We start from the raw sequence: 19,415 nt of genomic DNA, 5'->3' as shown, positions 1-19,415 counted from the left end.
TTCATCTAGAAGACAACCTAGAACAATTAGTAACATCCCTTTAGTGGCATTTCAGAATGTTAGCTGGTTCTAACAACCAGGAAGGGGGCTGGTGACTCTTTCACACTTTACAATTATGGCAATTTAACAGTCATGGCTGTTTATAATTTGGTGAAGCACTAGAGCAGATAATTATGAATTTCTCATGAAACTACAGATTCCAGGAGTCCACATGATGCAGCCATGTCTGTTAAGTGGTATGAAACTGGTATAATTGCATAATGTGGCAGAGACACAAATTTTCTTAGGGACTCACAACTGTCTTCCTACAAAGTGGCCTGCAAGCTTTGCACAGTGGGATAGAAAGAGGAGTGAGTTGTGTGTGTGTTTTGGTATTTTCAAATGCAGAACCAAATTTTAGCACTCTTCTTTTATTGCCTTTGTTGTTCTCACTGAGCCCGCTTTCACAGTCTGCACAGACCCTTCGTACCATCTCAAAACAACATGCAGACTCAGCGGACAGTCTCTTCCTCAACCCTTTCTCCTGCATACTTTTAAAAAACATTTTCCTTTGAGGAAGAAATGTGTGTGTTTCAAAAGCTTGCACTGAGAATTTTGTGCCTGTTTTGTTGGTCTAATAATTACATTGACATAGTATATCTTTTGGAATCTACTTTGTGGCCAAGGCTGTTCCCTCTGCATGCATTGCTCTAAATTCTGCTTCAGACATATTTCCAAATGAGTTGCTCCTCGATACTCTTACATGATCCAGTGCTGAGGCAATACTAGTGTACTGTGGTGGGGCGGGCTCCATCTACCCCTCTTTGCTGCTCCTCCAGAAGTAAACCCTTTTAATGCAGAGGGCAAGTCTCTTTTCTGGAGCTTGGATAGCTTTTTCCTGTCCAGTCTCACAGCACAGCAGGTGCGCTTTGAGAGTGAAACCACCTTTTGTCATCAGGAAAGATCAGATGCATCACTCACCAAAACCAGGGAGGTCTCTTTTCAGTTTCAAATCAGGAGAACTGTCAAATCTTTCCAATCTACTCAGGCCACAGTTGGAGGTGGGGTGAATGTGGAAATGTATTTTAATGGTTCCTGGAAAGCCCTCCCCTTTCACTTTGGCAAGACCTTCAGAAAACCCAGCAGGGTCTCAGAGGCCTTGTGGGTAAGAAGAGTTACACAGCACAAATCCTAAAGCCAACAGGCTTTTGTTTCATATTATCAGAACTGAGTAAGCATTGGAGGGGAACGAAAGCTGAGCCAAAACCTCTAGATTTTATTTCCATATTCAGACTGCTATACATCTCAGGGACTTTTTTTAAAATCCTCTGTGATTTCTGATCTTGCAGTACGGGAGTCAAACCATTAATAACTGTCTTTCCACTGGCAGCCAAAGACTTTGATATTTGAGTGGGCTCTTGGCAACTGAGCTCACTTAGTGAGGAAAGAAAGGGCTTTATTGAGTGAGTGGGTGCTGTATTTTCTTTTATCAATGCAGTTTCAAACTGTATTTTAACTTTTCAGTGGTTTTAATTTAATTGTATCTTATTTAACTATAAGCCACCTCAGTCCCCTTTTGGGGAAGGGGGAGAGGTGGATGGATAGGTTAGATAAGTTGAGATAAATAATACATTATTATATGTATCCATTCATCTTTAGAAATATATACAGAAATATATTGAGGGGATAGGTGCTTCAGAAATATATTAACATGACATTATCACATTATAACTTAAGGGTATTGTGTTATGGCTGTGCTGGCTGAAAGCCATTTCAGACATGCTGAAGGTATTTTTGCCATGATCAAAACCAAGCACTGGAACTAAAAGGAAAGCCTATCTGGCAGCTTTGTTGTTGTTGTTGTTGTTGCTGCTGCTGCTGTGGGCCTTCAAGTCATTTCCGACTTATGGTACAGCAACTGGAAGGTGAACCTATCATGGGGTTTTCTGAAGCTAAAAGTGTGTGACTAGCCAAAATCACCCAGTGGGTTTCCATGGTCGAGTAGGATTCAAACCATGGTCTCCAGAGTCCAATGCTCAAACCAGTGCTCAAATCCTTACGCTATGCTGGTTCTATCACTAGGAACAGACTAAATCTGGGCAGAAGTTCAGCGACAGTGTACAGAATACAGGAGTGCTGCTCAAAACTGAGATTAACTAAATTTAATCTGAGATCTGGAATTTTACTTACTAAAATTCTAATTGGTTAGTTATAACAGGGGGGTTGGGGGCATACATTGAAAAATAAGTTACTTTATGCTTCATACAATTAATATATTTCCATTGTTTGGTGCAGTAAAATGCAGAGAGAAACTGGTGAAAATACATGTTAAGACTCAAATTAAGGATTCTTTTGATGCTGGGTGATTGAATATGCGCAAGTCTTTTTAGTATACCAAACACATGCAACATACATGCCAGAAATACTACTACAACACAATGAATGCTGAGTATGACACATGTAAGACTTCAGAAGCAGTGAACTTTAGCACACTGGACTCTTTTCTTTCTTGAACCTAAAGAATGGGCAGAACGTGCTGTAAGGCTACAGAAGATTTCTGAATGCTGATTCTCATTCTGTCTTGGATCTTGCTATCATGACAGTCATTCTCTAAACTGGGGATTGAGAACCCCTGGCCCTCAATGTTGTTAGACTGGAACTCACATCATCCCCAACCATTGACTGTGTTGGAGGTGAAGTTCAACACCACTTGGAGTTTCCCCTGATCCAAAAGTTTAAGATAGTTGGGGTGGGGGGACACAGACAATGTAATGTCATATATTGAGGTCAATACTTGTATAAAAGAAAAGAATTCAGGTACAACAGGAGCACAGGGATATTTAATAGGATTCTTACTTGGTTATAGGAACACTAATCAATTGTATAAATTCCAATTCCATTAAATGGAATGATTTATGCCTGGAATGGAATGAACATATGATTGCAAAAACTATCGTATGGTTCTGGAGAAAACACTATCCGTTGTTAGATGATACATTTCTGGGTCACAGCATCATCTGAAAAAGCATTTCCTCCAGTGTGTGAGAAAAAGAGGAATACCTCAGTTAAAAAAGTGCCTGCACCACACATGGTTTTCTAGGAGAGCAGCTGGTATGGCATTAATACATATTCAAATTAAAATGGTTAATTTTTTAAAAAAATTACAACTTAATCCATTGAATAAATGTTGCAGACTTACTATACTGTATTAAATCCTGCCACTGGAGCAAATAATTTGCAGTTAAAACTGCCTACCTGAACGAAGAGTGAACAAAGTGAAGTCCATGTACCAGCTCTGATTTTTACTACCCCTAGAAACCTTCCTCCAATCCTAAATTGGCATAAATAGTCTTTTCTGAATGGTCAAAACACAGATGTCCTCTGCTTGACAAAGAGTCCTGTTCATACAATTCTTAAAGCTTATACAAAAAATTAGAGTATCTAGTTTTATCTTCTTAAGTTACTGAGACTAAAATGGGTCAATAGCAACTTAAAGAATCATGCATCCTGTTGTGCTACAGAAAGCTAAATGGCCATAAGGGAGACTGAAACCTGCTTTTGCAGTTCTCCCATGTCATGCCCATGCAAAAACTTGTCATTAATAGTAACTTGAGCACTCTCCTGGTCATAACTCTATTCTGCTCCTGAGAAGTGAGCCCACAACTTGATTATAGAGCTTCCCTGGCCACAGCAGCCAGAAACTGATGGGTTTGGTTAGCAGAAGTCGGTCATATTTCACAATTCGAAGGAAACCTCTCACCAGAGGGTGAAATACCACAGGACACAGCAAAGTTGGAACAAATCACTCATTGTCTGGGCTGGATGGGCCAAACCACACTCATAGCTCCATCACATAAACCAGAAATTAAACTGAAAATCTAAACAGCAGCAGTTGTTTGAAGTAGGAAGAGCACACTTAAAGCAGCTGAAAGCTGCCCTCTTCTGGACTGAAGTAGCATTCTCCTTAAGAGCCAGCGTGGTGTTGTGGCTTGAGTGTTGGGCTATGACTCCTGCTCGGACATGGAAACCCACTGGGTGACCTTAGTTATGTCCTACTCTCTCATCATCAGAGAGGGGTAAAGACAAACCCTCTCTGAACAAATCTTGCCAAGAAAATCCTGTGTTAGGCTTGTTTTAGGACCACCTTAAGTCGGAAATAACTTGAAGTCACACAACAGCTGTAGCTCCTTCTAGTACATCTCTCATTCTCAGGGATGCTCCCAGAATCATCCGGGACCTGTGCAGTTTATGCACCCTGCGCCCCCCACCCCATGGAAATCACTTTCCTTGTATTATATGAATCTTATGTGAAGTTCATAGGTAACAAATGTACAAGTGGGTATGATATAGTGTGTACATTCAACAATATAGACAAGAGCATTTGGAATATAATGATGAACTGCATAGAAGATTTGGTTTCTCACACAGAGATCCCTTCCACGTAGAGAGTGCATTATGAAATAAAATAATAAAATAATGTGAAAATTTATTCATCTTTCCCAGACTGAAATCACTTACAGGACACAGACATTAGTGTTGGTTCCATATTAGCCTGCATTTGCCATCATAGCACATAATTGGCCCTGAACATCCTACAGTCAGGTAGCACCAACTGGTCTGGTTAGATTCAAGATACTATACTGCTACCCTTGCTTCATTTATTGGAACACCTGTGAGCCAAGAAGGTACTGTTTGGAGAGAATACAGAGAAACAGATAGGGGTCAAGCAAGACTGCGTTCTATCAGCACATCTCTTCAACTTGTGTGCTGAAAATAAAATATTATATGCAAAGCAACATTAGACTTGGAGGAAGGAGGTGTGAAAATTAGAGGAAGGAACATCAACAGTTTAAGATATGCAGATGACATCATACTACAAGCAGGAAATAGCAAAGACTTGGAATGATTACTGAAGAAAGTCAAAGAAGAAAGTGCAAAGAGACGTTTACAGCTGAATATTAAGAAAACAAAAAGAATGACCAATGATGATTTACAATGAGCTCACAGTACTGGTAAACTAGTCATCTGTAGATTGGCCCTCCTGCAGATTAGCCCATCCCATATTAGCCTACATCAGCCAGGGCCAACTGCAAACCAGATGATGAAGACACTGAAATAGTTCAAGATGTTACATGCCTTAGCTCAGTCATTATTTGTAAAGGAGATTGCAGCCAACGGATCAGAAGACTAGGGCTTGGAAAGGCAGCTATGAAAGAACTAGACAAGGTCTTGAAGTGCAAAGATCTTTCAATGAATACTAAAATTAGGATCGTCCATGCTATTGTATTCCCCATCTCTATGTATGGATGTGAAAGCTAGACAATGAAGAAAGCTGATACAGATTGAGACTCTCTTATCTGAAATGTTTGGAACTAGAATTGTTTTAGATTTAGGAGTTTTTTTTGCATTTTGGAATATTTGCATATACATAATCTTGGTGATGGGACCCAAACTGAAATTCATTTATGTTTCATATACATCTTATACACATAACCTGAAGGCAATTTTATACACAATGTTTTAAAATAATTTTGTGCATGAAACAGTTTGTTTCCACTGGACGATCAGAAAACAAAGGTGTCACTATCTCAGCCATCCATGTTGATAATTTTGCATTTTGGAATATTTTGCATTTTGGATAAGGGAGACTCAACATGTAGAAGGAAAATCAACTCATTTGAGACATGGTGCTGGAAAAGAGTTATGTGGATATTGTGGACTGCTAAAAAGAAAAATAAGTAGGTCCTAGAATTAATCAGGCCTGAAATCTGACAAATGACTAAATTGGGGCTGTAATACTCAGGTCATATTGTGTGAAAACATGAATCACTAGAAAATACAGTAATAACAGGGAAGGTAGAAGGCATCAGGAAAAGAGACCGACACAATACAGGTATATTGACCATAATCAAGGAATCACAGCTGAGTCTGCAAGACCTGAATCACTATTGAGGATAGGATGCCTTGTTCATAGGGTTGCCATAAGTCAGAACTGTTTTGAAGACAGTTAGCACACATACATTGATTGTCATCACTAGCATACATGAATCTCCAGCTCCTTCCTCACTTCATAATTCTCACCTTTGTTAAATCCATCTACAATGCCATCTTGGGTACATTAATATGTTGAACATCACTAATAGTTTGTTTTTACCATTACCTAAGCAAATCTAAATTATATTCTGACAGTGAAATTTTTTGCAGTTAACTATGAAGGATATTTGTCCATATATTATGATGCCAAGCAGTAACTGTAGGTATTATAGTTATACAAGTAGATTAAGTTAATGCAATTATTCCACAAAACAAGATTAATGGTACATCTGTTAGAACACAGAGTAAGACTGCTTTATATGCCAACCACCAATAGTTGAACTGACTGTATGCCTAATATTTATATCCTGCTTTTTTTCAATATGGGACCCGAGACAGCTCACACTAAACGTTTCCAGAACAGCAACCATGTTCATTTGTTGCAGCAAGATAAAGAAGGTCTAAGATTAACCAATTAGCATGTAATCAAGTGGACCCTATATATAAAAAAATGTACTGTTATACTTTTTTTGTCTTTACTATCTGCCTATTGTTTGATTTTACAGGCAAGTTTGTACTGATATATCTATGAACAGTTTTGCCTAATGTGTAATTTTATTTTGGTTAGTGAAACTCAGGATTTGCAGAACTCAAGCAACTGCAGATTAGCAGCCTCGGTAAGCAAATGCTCTCTCCCATTACTAAACAGTTACCTAGCCTATACTGTATTTAGTCATTGGTTCTATATAACTGTTCACCAAACACTAACCGAGTCCACAAAATAGTCACTCCAGACAGAGGTATGTGGGTGCTTTTCTTTGGAATTCTGGAGTGTGAGCAGGTGTATTCCACTTTGCAGCTTCTTATACAATGGCAGCAAAATTGTTTAAAGCTTGGTTAGTAAGGGGATGAGCTTAATTTTGCATATACTGTAAGAGAGGGAAGCTATAGCCAGCTTCTCTATTTACAAACTGGTTTCTAAACACAACTCAGCTTAAGCTCTGAAAACATTCAGGATACAATTTTCATCATTAGAAAATTAGTTCAGCTCTTAAATAGATTTGCATTGCTCTTAGCCTAGACACACAAATCAAGGATACTGGATTTTCAGAAAAATAAGGTTAAACCTTTAGTCAGATTAGCAAGGTTGCCTGAGGTGGCTTACTTGGAAGAGCTGTACAAGAAAGGCAGAGATTTATTTTGATTTAGACCCAGTATGGCACACTGTCATATTACAGTCTGAATGTCAAAAAAAAAAGCAGGATGTTCTGGGACTTACAAATAATTTTATTGAAATTTAACAAAATTCAACAAATGCACTTCAAGGCAGAGGAAACAAACCATAAATATTATACATATTTGTTTCGGACTTATGCTACAAGAACAGGAGGTGTAGTGCTAGTGGGTTCAGGTCTTCTACACAACCATATTTGCACAGAAGAATCATAAAAAAAGGAAATATAACTTTTTGCTTTTTTCAACAATTGTGATAATATATATATATATGTATATTATTTACACAAGCTTTCACATTATCAGCATTGTCCTGTATAAAGCCAGTCTCCACAAGCCCTCTCCCTGACAACAGGTGCTGCTCTGCAAAGGAGCAGGGCTTCCAGAAAGTGCAGTGATACAAACAGCATCAAAGGGATCGTAGAATCAAGCAGTCTAATTGCACAGCTGCAGTCCCAGTGGGCAAGCCAGCCTTTGAGAGAATTGGCCTGAGAGCAGCTGCTGGTTAGCTCCAGGGAGTCTGCCACCTCTTAGGAGATTTTAAGCCAAACAGAAATGAAGCTTCTGCTGGGCAGAGACTCCATTTACACCCCAGTTCCCAGCCGAATGTGCCAAAGCACGGGAAGTGGTGAGCCAACATCACACAGTATTTTTTTTGATCACACACTATCTGCTTGGTCAGAAAGAAGGCAGCCAAGGGGGGAAAAACCATAAATCAATTCTTTTAAGAGATGTAGATAAGGGGGAAGGGCATTAGTAGTGAGCCTTTCAGCCTCAGGATACTTCATTACTCCAGTCTCAGGCAAAAAGGAGTGTAGAATATCTACATCACTCCACATAAAGAAACTGCTTCTTCTCAACTAGCTATGGAGCAAGCGCACTGAACCGCAGTTTCTGCCCTTTTCAGCTATACTGCTCAAGAATAAGCAAGTTTTAGTGCCCTTGATTTGAGATCACAGCTCACTGTGCAACACAATACTCCATCTGCCAAGGAGAGTTGTAAACATACCTCTATCCCGGGCATGCTCTTGTTTCATGGCAGTGAAAATTTCCTTTCCTGCTAAAGGATAATGATGTCATTTGACCAGCAGCAGCAGCATCTAGCTGAAACTAAACCAAATGGTAAGTTTCAGTGCATGGGGAGTGGGTGCGTGGAAGTATAACAGATGCCCTATATCTGCAGGTGATATAAGTCTCCATTTATAAGTGTCATTCCAGAATTTCAGATTCATAGCAAAGCTTTTGCATAGCAAAGCAGTCGAACCTCAGGGCCAGTAAAGATAAGACCTAGAAACGAGAACCACAGTCTGACGTGGGGAAGATGACAGCCAGTGACTTCAAAAGCCTCTGTCAGCATTGTTACATAGGTTACACACTCTTACTTGTCTGGTTTAGAATGCCTAAATATGACTTCCTTGCAGGTCCAGATTTATTGATGCTTCTGGCTGAATTCTGTACCAGGTGATTAAATTAAATGTTGAGGTAGCAAATGCCCGAAGTGCTCAGAAAGGCATTGACATGCTCTGGCAAACAAAATACGTATGATGTGCAATGAGCAAACTTCCTACAGTTAAAGCCAACCACAATCCAGTTTTAAAGCTCTATACAAATTCTGAAGGGTTGGTAGAAAAGACAGGGAAGCAGGCAAAGGTCTCCTTGTTGTACACTGCATATGAAATTCTCTTCAAATTATATGAGTGACATGACAGGATTTTGCCTGTTTGGGTCTTATGGGCATGTAGTTCTAAAGAAAGAAAACAGGGAAGAAGAGGCAGGCATACCACTCTGGTACTCTGTGGCTCTATTATCCAAAAGTTACATATATGCCCCTGGAGGGAAAGGAGCATGGTTCTTCAATTCACCTTCAAATTGTGCTACATTATCCCACACTAGGCAATACCCAACCCAATCCAAGCAGTGACAGAGGCTGCAATGGAAGATAAAAGAACTCCATGACTATGTGCAGAGAGAGTGTGACAGCCAAAGGTGTCAAGAACAGGCTGGCAACCATCTTGATCAAAGCAACACCATTTTTTTTACTGTTGACAATGTAACCTAAGAAAATAAGTGTTACCTATACCTAGATCAGAAAATTTAAAAAACCTATCCTGCACTCTCATACATCAACAGGATGTAGATCACCAGAGGGAGTATAACTTAGAAACAAAACCACCGCTGTACAAATGTCTTCCATGAACTGGCCTGCTAAATAAATCTAAACAGAAAAACTACATTGCTCAGATATTGCTGCTGCTAACTGCCTCTTCTGATCTGCCACAGCATGGGTGCTAGTCAGTGGAATTTTCTGACTGGTAAAACTGAAAAAGATATAGCCTGTGATGAAAAAAGTGCAAGTCCCTAGGGAGATGTGACAAAGAGAATAAGATCTCCATAGAGCAACCTGTTTTAGCAGAGACCTCAAGTTTCAATCTGGTTTAGAAAGCTTGAGCTTGCCTCTTAAGTGCAGCACTGGATGTCACCACTCCTTGCTCCTCTCAAGAAGCATTAGGTATTCAGCCATGTTTTAGAAGGAGGTAGGGAGAAGCTTAAAAACTTGCTGCTCACCTTTATTCATCTACAGCACATAAACAGAAACTTCAGTGTCAACTTTTGCAGACATTGACTAAGGTGTTCAACAAACAGCATATCTGGTCAGGAAAAGATGAAGTTTGGTTCTCTAGGGTCTCAAGACACTTAAATCTGCTGACAACTAAATGTCAATTAACACCCACCAGAAGGATGTTGCTGGACTCAATGAGGGAAATTTTGAGCAGGTTCCTAAGTGAAGTGAGACATCTCATCTGACAAAGGTCCTATCTACACACATCCCAAGCCAATGCTATTCCTGATTGCTCTCCAGCTTGAAGACTGCAGCAGGTATTACTTCCTCCTAGTAAAGATGCTTCAAAGTGAAACGTTTAACTGTGCTCCAGATCCATCACTCTGTAGGGACACGTGGCCACACAGGATGGTTTACATGAGGTACAGTAAAACTGGGCAAGTAAGGTGCATTAAGAGCACACTGTGACTGTTCATACTTCCCCCATGGTTCAGACCTCACAGATGATAACGGGGAAGTCCACATGAATCCGAGGATGCTCCAATTTCACTATGCCCTGTAATGAGAAAGATGCAACATGGGTGAGATACTGATACATTGGTATGCTCTCCAGATCAGGCTACAAATTCTCTCTGAGTAACACCAAACAGTGACATGCAATGCTGACTGTGTTGATACAGCTACCTGCTTAACCCCAACAGCTGTAGAGCCTACAAAAGCAATGGGACTCTCAAGATTATTATGAGAATGAGAACCTAGAAACTAGACATTTTTATGTAGAAAAATGATTGGGGAATAAGATGGTATGACCAACTTGCCTTCCAGATAACTTTTGTTCAGAATATAACAACAGAGATCAAAGAAGCTGTGAGGGCAAGAACTCTGATTTGGATCAGAGACATGGCACAGGGAAAGGGGTCAAATTTGCATCAAGTGTCCCTATCAGAAATCCCCTCCTCTACTATTTGATGTAAAGGTTTACCCTGCTAAGCAAATAGCAACTTTGGAATTAGTGGTTAAAAGATTTGGTCTGGAAAACAGTAATTAATCTCATTTCTTCAATTCCCCAACCCTGATTTAATCCAATTCAGTCCCCATTTTCAACAGCTGATTGTTGTTTTCAAAAACTGCAGGGCACCCAACCACAATCTTCACATCACATACTCTGACCCAGTCAGGGATGCAGCCATGAGAGAGCAAAATGAGACCTCTGCCCCCAAATAAGCATTTTGCCTTAAGCATTCAGAAATAGTTTAAACACCCAAAGAAAAGGAGCAAGCAAAGGTACCAAGGGAATGTGGACACAGCAAAACAGCAGAGTTATAGATGTGAACCATTATCAATGTCTCATCCTCCACTAGAAATCTGAGAACTGAAGAAATTGCCTCCTTCACACCCCAAGCCCAGTGATCTTCATCAAGATTATGCCTGGAATTTTGCTGCCACATTAACACAGGCCTAGGTAGTCACAGCAAAAGGAAGAAAGCTGGAAGTGCAGAAGACATGACGCAATGTTCTGGAGACACAGGCTTCTCAGACCCAGAAGATTTTGCCTGCCTCACCTCATCACCACTGTGTGACCCTGGGAAAAGTGCAATTGTTGACAAAATGCAACAACGTTTTAGCCTTTGTTTCTCCACCAATGGGGGACAGAGAGGAAGAATAATGATATTAGAAGTGGCATCACTAGAGAGTGGAAGAGGTTTTAGCCCTGCCTTCCTTTTTCCCACTGCCCTGCTGGCCACAATTTAGGGATCAACATAACTTTTTAACATATGTTTTATGTTTTTAATTCCACACTGTTTAATTGTCCTTTAAGGGGGATGGGTTGAGGGTTTGGACTGCATATTTTAACTTTGTAAGCCTCCCCGACTGCTTTTTGTAGAGAGGTGGGATATAAATAAATTTTATTATTATTTTCACAATAATTATATCCCATAAAAACATTAACAGCCAGAATACCAAACTGGATACAATTCAGTGCTTTTATTGAGAAAAATAAATGCAAGGGCAAGAAGATCTTTAAGACTTTGATATCCAACACTGTCAAAGAACTAAGTAAAAAAGGACAGCATAATCTTTTATGAGGCTTGCTTGCAGAAACTGTACTAAGAGAGGGGATTCATAGTTCTTGAGAGAAAGGTTATTTTGACACAGACACAATGGCTACAAGTATCACTGGATGGTGAGTCAGGCCTGTAATTTCAATGAACCTTTTACACCTAGCCACAGTGTTACCTGGCACACTAACTGTAGACCATTGGCGGGGGGAGCACAGTCTGTACTGTATGCCAGCAGACAACATGAACAGAACAGCCTCTTGTTAAGGCAAAGCTAAACCAGGTTATGACACCAGGGCAAAAGGTAGCACTAAGACACTGGAGGACATAGGACAGAATTAGGTCACTCATTACACTGAACGTGTTAAGCGCATGTCTGCTATACTAAGACCTTTGCTAAGGTCTCTGCTAACATTTAGTCCCATGCCATTTGTTTTCTCTATCCTTAGCTTTGAAATTTTTCATCTCATGAAAAGGTGTCAGAAAAAATCAATATAGGGATACCGAATAGATAATAAATAAGAATAAATAAATAAACATCATGTTCACTGCAGTCCAGATCCAGTTTGATGCATCCAACCAGTGCCAACTATTATTTACTGAGGCAGCCATTGTAACTGGATTCAGTTTAATACCGATTTGCTCCAATAAATCATAGAATCATAGAATTGGAGGAGACCGCAAGGGCCATCCAGTCTAACCCCCTGCCATGCAGGAAATCTAATGTTATAGCCAGTTCTTACAAACATGAATAATAATAATAATTTTTATTTTTATCCCGCTTTTCCGCGATGATCAAAGCGGCGTACAGATTAAAATTCCAACATAAAATACATACGTGTCAATATAAGTAATTAAAATATCATATTAAAAACTATTACACAGCCAGCTAAGTTGAAGATCCAAAAAACATTGCAAAAGTCAGTGCAAGTAGGGGGGAAAGGGCATAATATCGCATCTCATGGGGGGAAATCTTGGTGAAAGAAAAAGGTCTTAAGGTTCTTTTTTAAAAGATCCAGGGAGGTGGTGGAACGGAGCTTGTCAGGAAGATTGTTCCATATTTTGGGGGCTGAGATGGAAAAGGCCCTTTGCGAGGTCGCCGCATATTGTGCAATTGGGACCTTCAGCAAATTCTTCCCGGCTGACCTGAGTGTGCGGGGCGGATTATATGGGGAGAGGCGGTCCTCCAAGTACCCTGTACAGTATTAAAATGTCTGTCCTACATTAGATATTCAATTCAGCATCTTCCAAGAACACCAAATTCTGCAAAACCATATCCATTGTTACTGCATTTTTTTTATCCATTACAAAGTCCCAAATTCTCCTCCTTTTGTTTACACTGTCACATTCATTGTTACATTTTGCAATATTTTTAACTGGGGCAGAGTTTAATTAGCCTCTCTAGACCGACAACTCATGCCTGAGAAGGGTTACTTTTTAACTTTCTTGTCATTCTCCTATTGAACTGTGTTCAAAGTCAAGCTACCCATGGTTTGAATGTGGGCTAGGATATAAAAAATCTACTTTAGGCATCCCAGTGAAATTTCTTAAGTTTCCTCTTTTGACCTGAACCCCTCAAATCTCTCTTGGGAGCACTAAAACCGTTGCCTTTGCTGAGGGAGCCTGCAAGACCAACATTCATATTTAGCAAAGTGTGTGAGTGGTGTAGTGAGAGTCTATAGAGAGTGGAGTGGTGTGATTTGTGCATGGAATATGACTCTGGAGACCAGTGTACGAATTCTGGCTCAGCCATGTAAACCCAATGGGCAAGTGACACTCTCTCAGCCTCAGAGAATGGCAATGGCAACCCTCCTCTGAACAAATCTTGTACGAAAACACTGTGACAGGTTCACCTTAAGGGTGCATAAGTAAGAAACAACTTGAAGGCACACAACAACACCTATTGATCACCCAGGAAAAGCGGGCTATAAATAAACAGTTTATTATTATTATATTATTATTAGGGAGTCTTTTTGTATATTTCTAATGCTTTCTTATCTCAAGGCCATGAAACTGCCCCCACAAGGGGGGCTTGCAGCTACTTATCATTAGAATTATAGTGTCTAGATCAAGGGAAGTAATAGTGCCACTATATTCTGCTCTAGTCAGGCCCCACCTGGAATATTGTGTCCAGTTCTGGGCACCACAATTCAAAAAGAACATTGAGAAACTGGAGCATGTCCAAAGGAGGGCGGCTAAAATGGTGAAGGGTCTGAAAACCACGCCTTATGAGGAATGACTTAGGGAGCTGGAGATGTTTAACCTGGAGAAGAGAAGATTAAGAGTTGATATGATAGCCATGTTTAAATATTTGAAGGGATGTCATATTGAGGAGGGAGCAAGCTTGTTTTCTGCTGCTCCAGAGAACACGACCCAGAACAATGGATGCAAGCTGCAGGAAAAGAGATTCCACTTCAATATTAGGAAGAACTTCCTGACAGTAAGGCCTGTTCGACAGTGGAACAAACTCCCCCGGAGTGTAGTGGAGTCTCCTTCCTTAGAGGTCTTTAAACGGAGGCTGGATGGCCATCTGTTGGGTATGCTTTGATTGAGAGTTCCTGCATGACAGGGGATTGGACTCAATGGCCTTTGCGGTCCCTTCCAACTCTATGATTCTATGATACTTTCCTCTCACCTAAATTCTTAAGAGTTATAGAAATCAGCCTGTCTTTTAAAAAAATCTCTGCCTGTTGATTTATGCCATAGTATGTCATATTATTATTAGAGAGTCAAAATGAACAAAAGAAAATCTATTAGGAAAAACAAAACGACTGATGTTAACATGTTTTATCTAACTTGCTGTGAAAGTAGAAAAGGTAGGGTCAAACTAATAAAATAATAAAGTATTTAGTATGCTCCTGTCATTCATTCATTAGGAAATCCTCTAAGACTCTAACAAGGAATCTTAGCAAAATGTAGCCCTATTCTAGGATTTTTTCATCTGGAACCTCCATCATTAGCTCATGGGAGACAACGTGGTTCATTGTTCCGACAAGGATGTCAGTTAGCGATCACAGCAACTTCAAAAAGCATTTTAAAGCCACACTTATTTCAGTCTGTATACTGTAAAAACAATCAAGCAAACAAAGAAAAAAACAAGAAAGTAGGCTGATAAGAGGCCCCTAGCCTTATATCTGTAATGTTTTCAAGCTGACCACTATAGAATGAACCACTGACTCCTTTTGATGGGTGATAAATTTCTACAAGTCCAAAAGTTAGCTGGAATCCAAGCTATATTAGCCACCCATTTGTCTTCTGATTGTGTTACCTGAGGTATCAGGTTCTTATGGATTCTTTTCAGCTTAGCTCGCTTCCTCCCATTCTTGGTGACTATTGTCTCCTCATAAAACTCATGGGCAAGGTCGCCATCCTCATCATAATACATAGAGCTGCAAAAAACAAGCACACAGAAACAGTCAGAAAAAAGTATCAGTGAGGCAGAAAGTAATGAATTGTTCTCTAGAGCTGGAACTGATTCCTATCTGCAAGTCAGGCAGCTAGTACTTCTTGCTACCTCCCACTTCCCTGTACAATAATGGTAAGGTTAATTTAGGATATCACTGTACATGTCAATTGCCACATATAAGCAGAAATGAACCCCCTAAGCAGAGCAGATATTAGAACCCTGCATGGTGAAACTCAATGATTTTCAAAAAACCATACAAGTGGATCCTTTAATTTATTTTGAGACACTAGCACTCCAAGATGAAGAACTCCGTATGAATGGCCACTGTAGCAGTATTTTGCCTTCTTAGATGCCTTATGTCCAACCAAGCCTGAGCTTCACTTTTGATGTTAACTATATTCTCTGCCCTCCATAGAGCACTCTTTCCCTTAGTTGATGGGCACAATAAGGGACCATCCAAGCAGTCAGCTCCCTGCAAAAGATAAGCTGTTTGTAACTTTCCTGCTCAGTTCTGAAATACATTGTTTTAATGGAAGCTTACAAATCATGCATGCTAGGTGGGTAACCACTTGCAGTTTAGAATACTCTCTGGGTACTGGGGGCTTATGACTAGCAATCAATTCCAAGCATTCATCTTACTGACCAACAAGAGAACAATGAAAGTCATGTTAGTACCTGAGAGTGAGCAGATAACCCAGAGACTTAAAAGATACTGTATCTATTAGATGTTGATCTGAGTCTTTAATTGCTTACAACAACAGAAGAATCTGTGACCCTCTAAACACTGTTAAGACTACAACTCCCCTCTTCTGTGATCACTGGCTGTGTTGCCAGGGGCTGGTGATAGCTGAAGAGCAACACCAGCTGGAAATGCTAAGTCCTCCACCTCTGGAATATGTTGAGTAGGTGGGTATTTCCACAACACATGTTTTGACAAAACACCCAAGAAACGGAATGCTATGAAGCAGATGACCACAATCCATCATACTTCAGCGCATCATTTGCCATATGTCTGCAAGGTCTTCAAGAACATCTATCTGTATTAAAAAGTGAGTTTGGTGGAACTATGCCATTTTCATCAGACACAAGCTCTCAATTCATAGCAAGTTTACTTTATAGTAAAATAAATGTACATTAAAGTATAATGGCTGTACCTCTAAAACAGAACCAGCATTTAAAACAACTGGGATGACAGATCTGAGATTGCTTTCTTGATGTATTTTGAAAATGACTGGTTGGGATGATTAAACCATCACTCCTGCTATGTAAATGTCAGCTACTCTCACTAGCAACTTGCGGTCTGAAGCATATTTTTGCCACTTTTAAGTACTGCCCAAATTCATAAATCAGAATGTTGCCAAGTCTAAATATAGCCATTCCTCACTTGGAGCCTCACTTTCTCCAGCAAAGCAACATTCGGAATCACAAACCTAACAGACTTGCTGCATTTCTGTTCTCCTTTTGCAAGATGTGAAAACCCAAAGGAATTCTCAGATTTACTTCACGCTTCAGAACTGGTACCATTTCTTTCTTTCTACTTAATGATGAACAGCAAGCAGAATAGAGCAGATGGGGGAGATGAAATGAAAGAGGATAGCTAAGCCTATACAGTTCAGAATTAATACTTTCACTTCCACGATAAATAAACTTTCACAGAAGGTCAGTAACTGCATTTGATTCAAACAACACTTGGCTAATCTCCAAGCAAGAGTGGAGATTTAAATGGCAGTCATTACTCTGGAAAAAGTAAGGATCTTGGTACAAATTCATTTTTACTAATGTAAGAACTGGCAAAGAAACAGTTTGTTCTGATGTAGATACTGTTTCCCAGTTTGCTAAGGTGCATTACCTTTGGTCAGATGGCTTTGTAATCTGCCTAAATTTGAATTCTCTCTATATAAATCAGGAGTTTCCAAATTATGAGTGCCCTCATCAAAAGTGTTACACAGCAGACTGCTATAGCTAGAAACTTCAGGCATGGCATCAACAGTTTCATTAAATACTGTGTCACAGGAGCTTGGGAATATTAGAATTTGGGGTGCCCAGGTCTCAGGCAACAAAGCATGGCTGATAATATTAGATACCCAGTGGATTCTCAAAGTTCAAATCAAGAAGGAATAAGTCAGCCATATACGTATACTGTCTTACCATTATCTAAAAACATGAACTGGAAACAAATATTCACTTCTCTCCATTGGAACCATCATCTACAATCATTACTTTCCATTTTTATTTTCAGGTGTGCTAGGTGTTGTATAGAAGACAAATGGTATGCCCTTTGTCTGGAAGGTATTAGTAGTAGTCTTGGCCTAAACACTCTAAAGACACTCTAGCCCTGGTTAGTACTGGGATGAGGCCACCAACGTAATACCAGGTGATATTTCAGAGCAAGGAACTGGCAAAACCACCTCTGAGAAAACCCTATGAAATTCATGGGATCACCTTAAGTTAATAAGTGACTCAAAGGCACACACACATGTACTTAGTAGTAGTTTCAGCACTGGAGTAGGGCGCCCTGAGACCAAGATTCAATTCCCCACTCAGCCAGGACTTTGAACAAGTCCTACTCTCTCACCCTAAAAGGAAGGAAATAGCAAACCGCTGAACAAATCTTACCATGAAAACCCTAAGACAAGGTGGCCATAACTGGGTGTTGACTCCCACTAACAACAAACTCTCCTAGTAGTGATTAATGAAGAAACTTGTGTCCCTGAGCTCTTTGTTGTTAATGGCCCTCAAGTGGACCCTGACTCATGGCATCACCAAAACCCCTGTCCTCCATTGCTCTGCTTAAGCCCTGCAAATTCAGCCCAATGACTACCCTGATTGAGTCTGTCTTTCTAGCATGGGGTCTTTCTACTGCCTTCTAATTTCCTAGCATTATTGTCTTTTCTAATGACTTATGCCTTCTCATGATGTGGCCAAAGTACGACAGTCTCAGTTCAGGGTGATGCGAGGTCAGAGGGCAGGGCATCCCAAAACAGAGGACATTCAAGAAAAATGTAGGCCATGACCAAACAAAAGCTGAAAACACTCATGTAAATATAAATCCATGCTTCTTAGTCCTACTCAAGTGGAGGACATTTTGGAATCATTCCTGGACAGAAGTCTGAAACTTTGGATGTGTCCTGGAAAAGGAGGACGTCTGGTCACCCTTCCTTGGTTTCATCATCCTGGCTTCCAAGGAGAGCTGAGGCTTGATCTGATGAAGGACCCGTCTCCAAGTCAATACTGGCCCATAGGGAAATGTTGGGCATGGCTTGCCCAGAGAGAGTCATGGGGATTACTTGCCCATAGCATTCCCAAGTATTCTCCAATGACTCCCTATGGGAACTAGGGATGTTTAGCCTGGAGAAGAGAAGGCTGAGAGGTGATAGGATAGCCCTGTTTAAATATTTGAAGGGATGTCATATTGAGGAGGGAGCAAGCTTGTTTTCAGCTGTTCCAGAGACTAGGACCCAATGGAGCAATGGATGCAAGCTCCAGGGAAAGAGATTCCAGGTCAACATTAGGAGGAACTTCCTGAGAGTCAGGGCTGTTGGACAGTGGGACACACTCCTTCCTCGGAGTGAGGTGGAGTCTCCCTCCTCGGAGTCTTTAAGCAGAGGCTGGATGGCCACCTGTCCCAGGGGATGCTTTGATAGAGAGTCCCTGCGTGGCAGAATGGGGCTGGACCGAATGGACCTCTTTGAACTCTATGACTCCCTGAGTGTTCCCCATGTCTCCCTATGGGCAAGTGTTCCCCAGTGGCTCTCTGTCAGGGGCAAGCGTGGCTTCCCTGCGGGCAAGGGCTGCCCTTTGTCGGCCGTGCCCCTCCCTCATTCCCTGCCCTGGAAGCCCTCCACTCCGGCTCTCCCCCGGGGCCTTACCCTCTGCGGGTGAAGACGAAGGGGGTAGCCGAGCAGAGGCCCCTGCCGCCGCCGCCACCGCCGCCCCGGGCCAGCGCCTGCTCCCCGCCCGGCCCCTCCGACCCGCCAGGCCCCGCGCCGGCCCCGAACGGCCACAGCCCCCGGGACTTGGAGCCGCTGGCGCCCATCGCTCTCACAGCGGAGCAGGAGGAGGAGGAGGCGGCGGCCTCATCGCTCTCCCGGGGACTCCGGCCCCCAGCAACCCCACCGCCACGGAGCCCCGCCCACCCCTCGCT

General features: G+C 41.1%; 1 protein-coding gene across 1 annotated transcript; it reads right to left on the bottom strand.

The window, feature by feature from the left end:
- Positions 1 to 7,278: 7,278 nt before the first annotated feature.
- TUSC2 (tumor suppressor 2, mitochondrial calcium regulator) lies at positions 7,279 to 19,398 on the bottom strand. Its single transcript, XM_042453418.1, has 3 exons — positions 19,141 to 19,398; positions 15,134 to 15,254; positions 7,279 to 10,361 (listed from the first exon to the last, which is right to left on the bottom strand). Exons 1-3 carry the CDS (start codon positions 19,305 to 19,307, stop codon positions 10,296 to 10,298), a joined length of 354 nt encoding a protein of 117 aa, XP_042309352.1. The 5' UTR covers positions 19,308 to 19,398; the 3' UTR covers positions 7,279 to 10,295.
- Between the last annotated feature and the right edge of the window lie 17 nt (positions 19,399 to 19,415).

The sequence above is a fragment of the Sceloporus undulatus genome, chromosome 2 (assembly GCF_019175285.1).
Source record: "Sceloporus undulatus isolate JIND9_A2432 ecotype Alabama chromosome 2, SceUnd_v1.1, whole genome shotgun sequence".
Taxonomy (NCBI): Eukaryota; Metazoa; Chordata; class Lepidosauria; order Squamata; family Phrynosomatidae; genus Sceloporus; species Sceloporus undulatus.
Note: the sequence above shows the minus strand (reverse complement) of the source record. Positions and strands in the feature narration are given on the sequence as shown.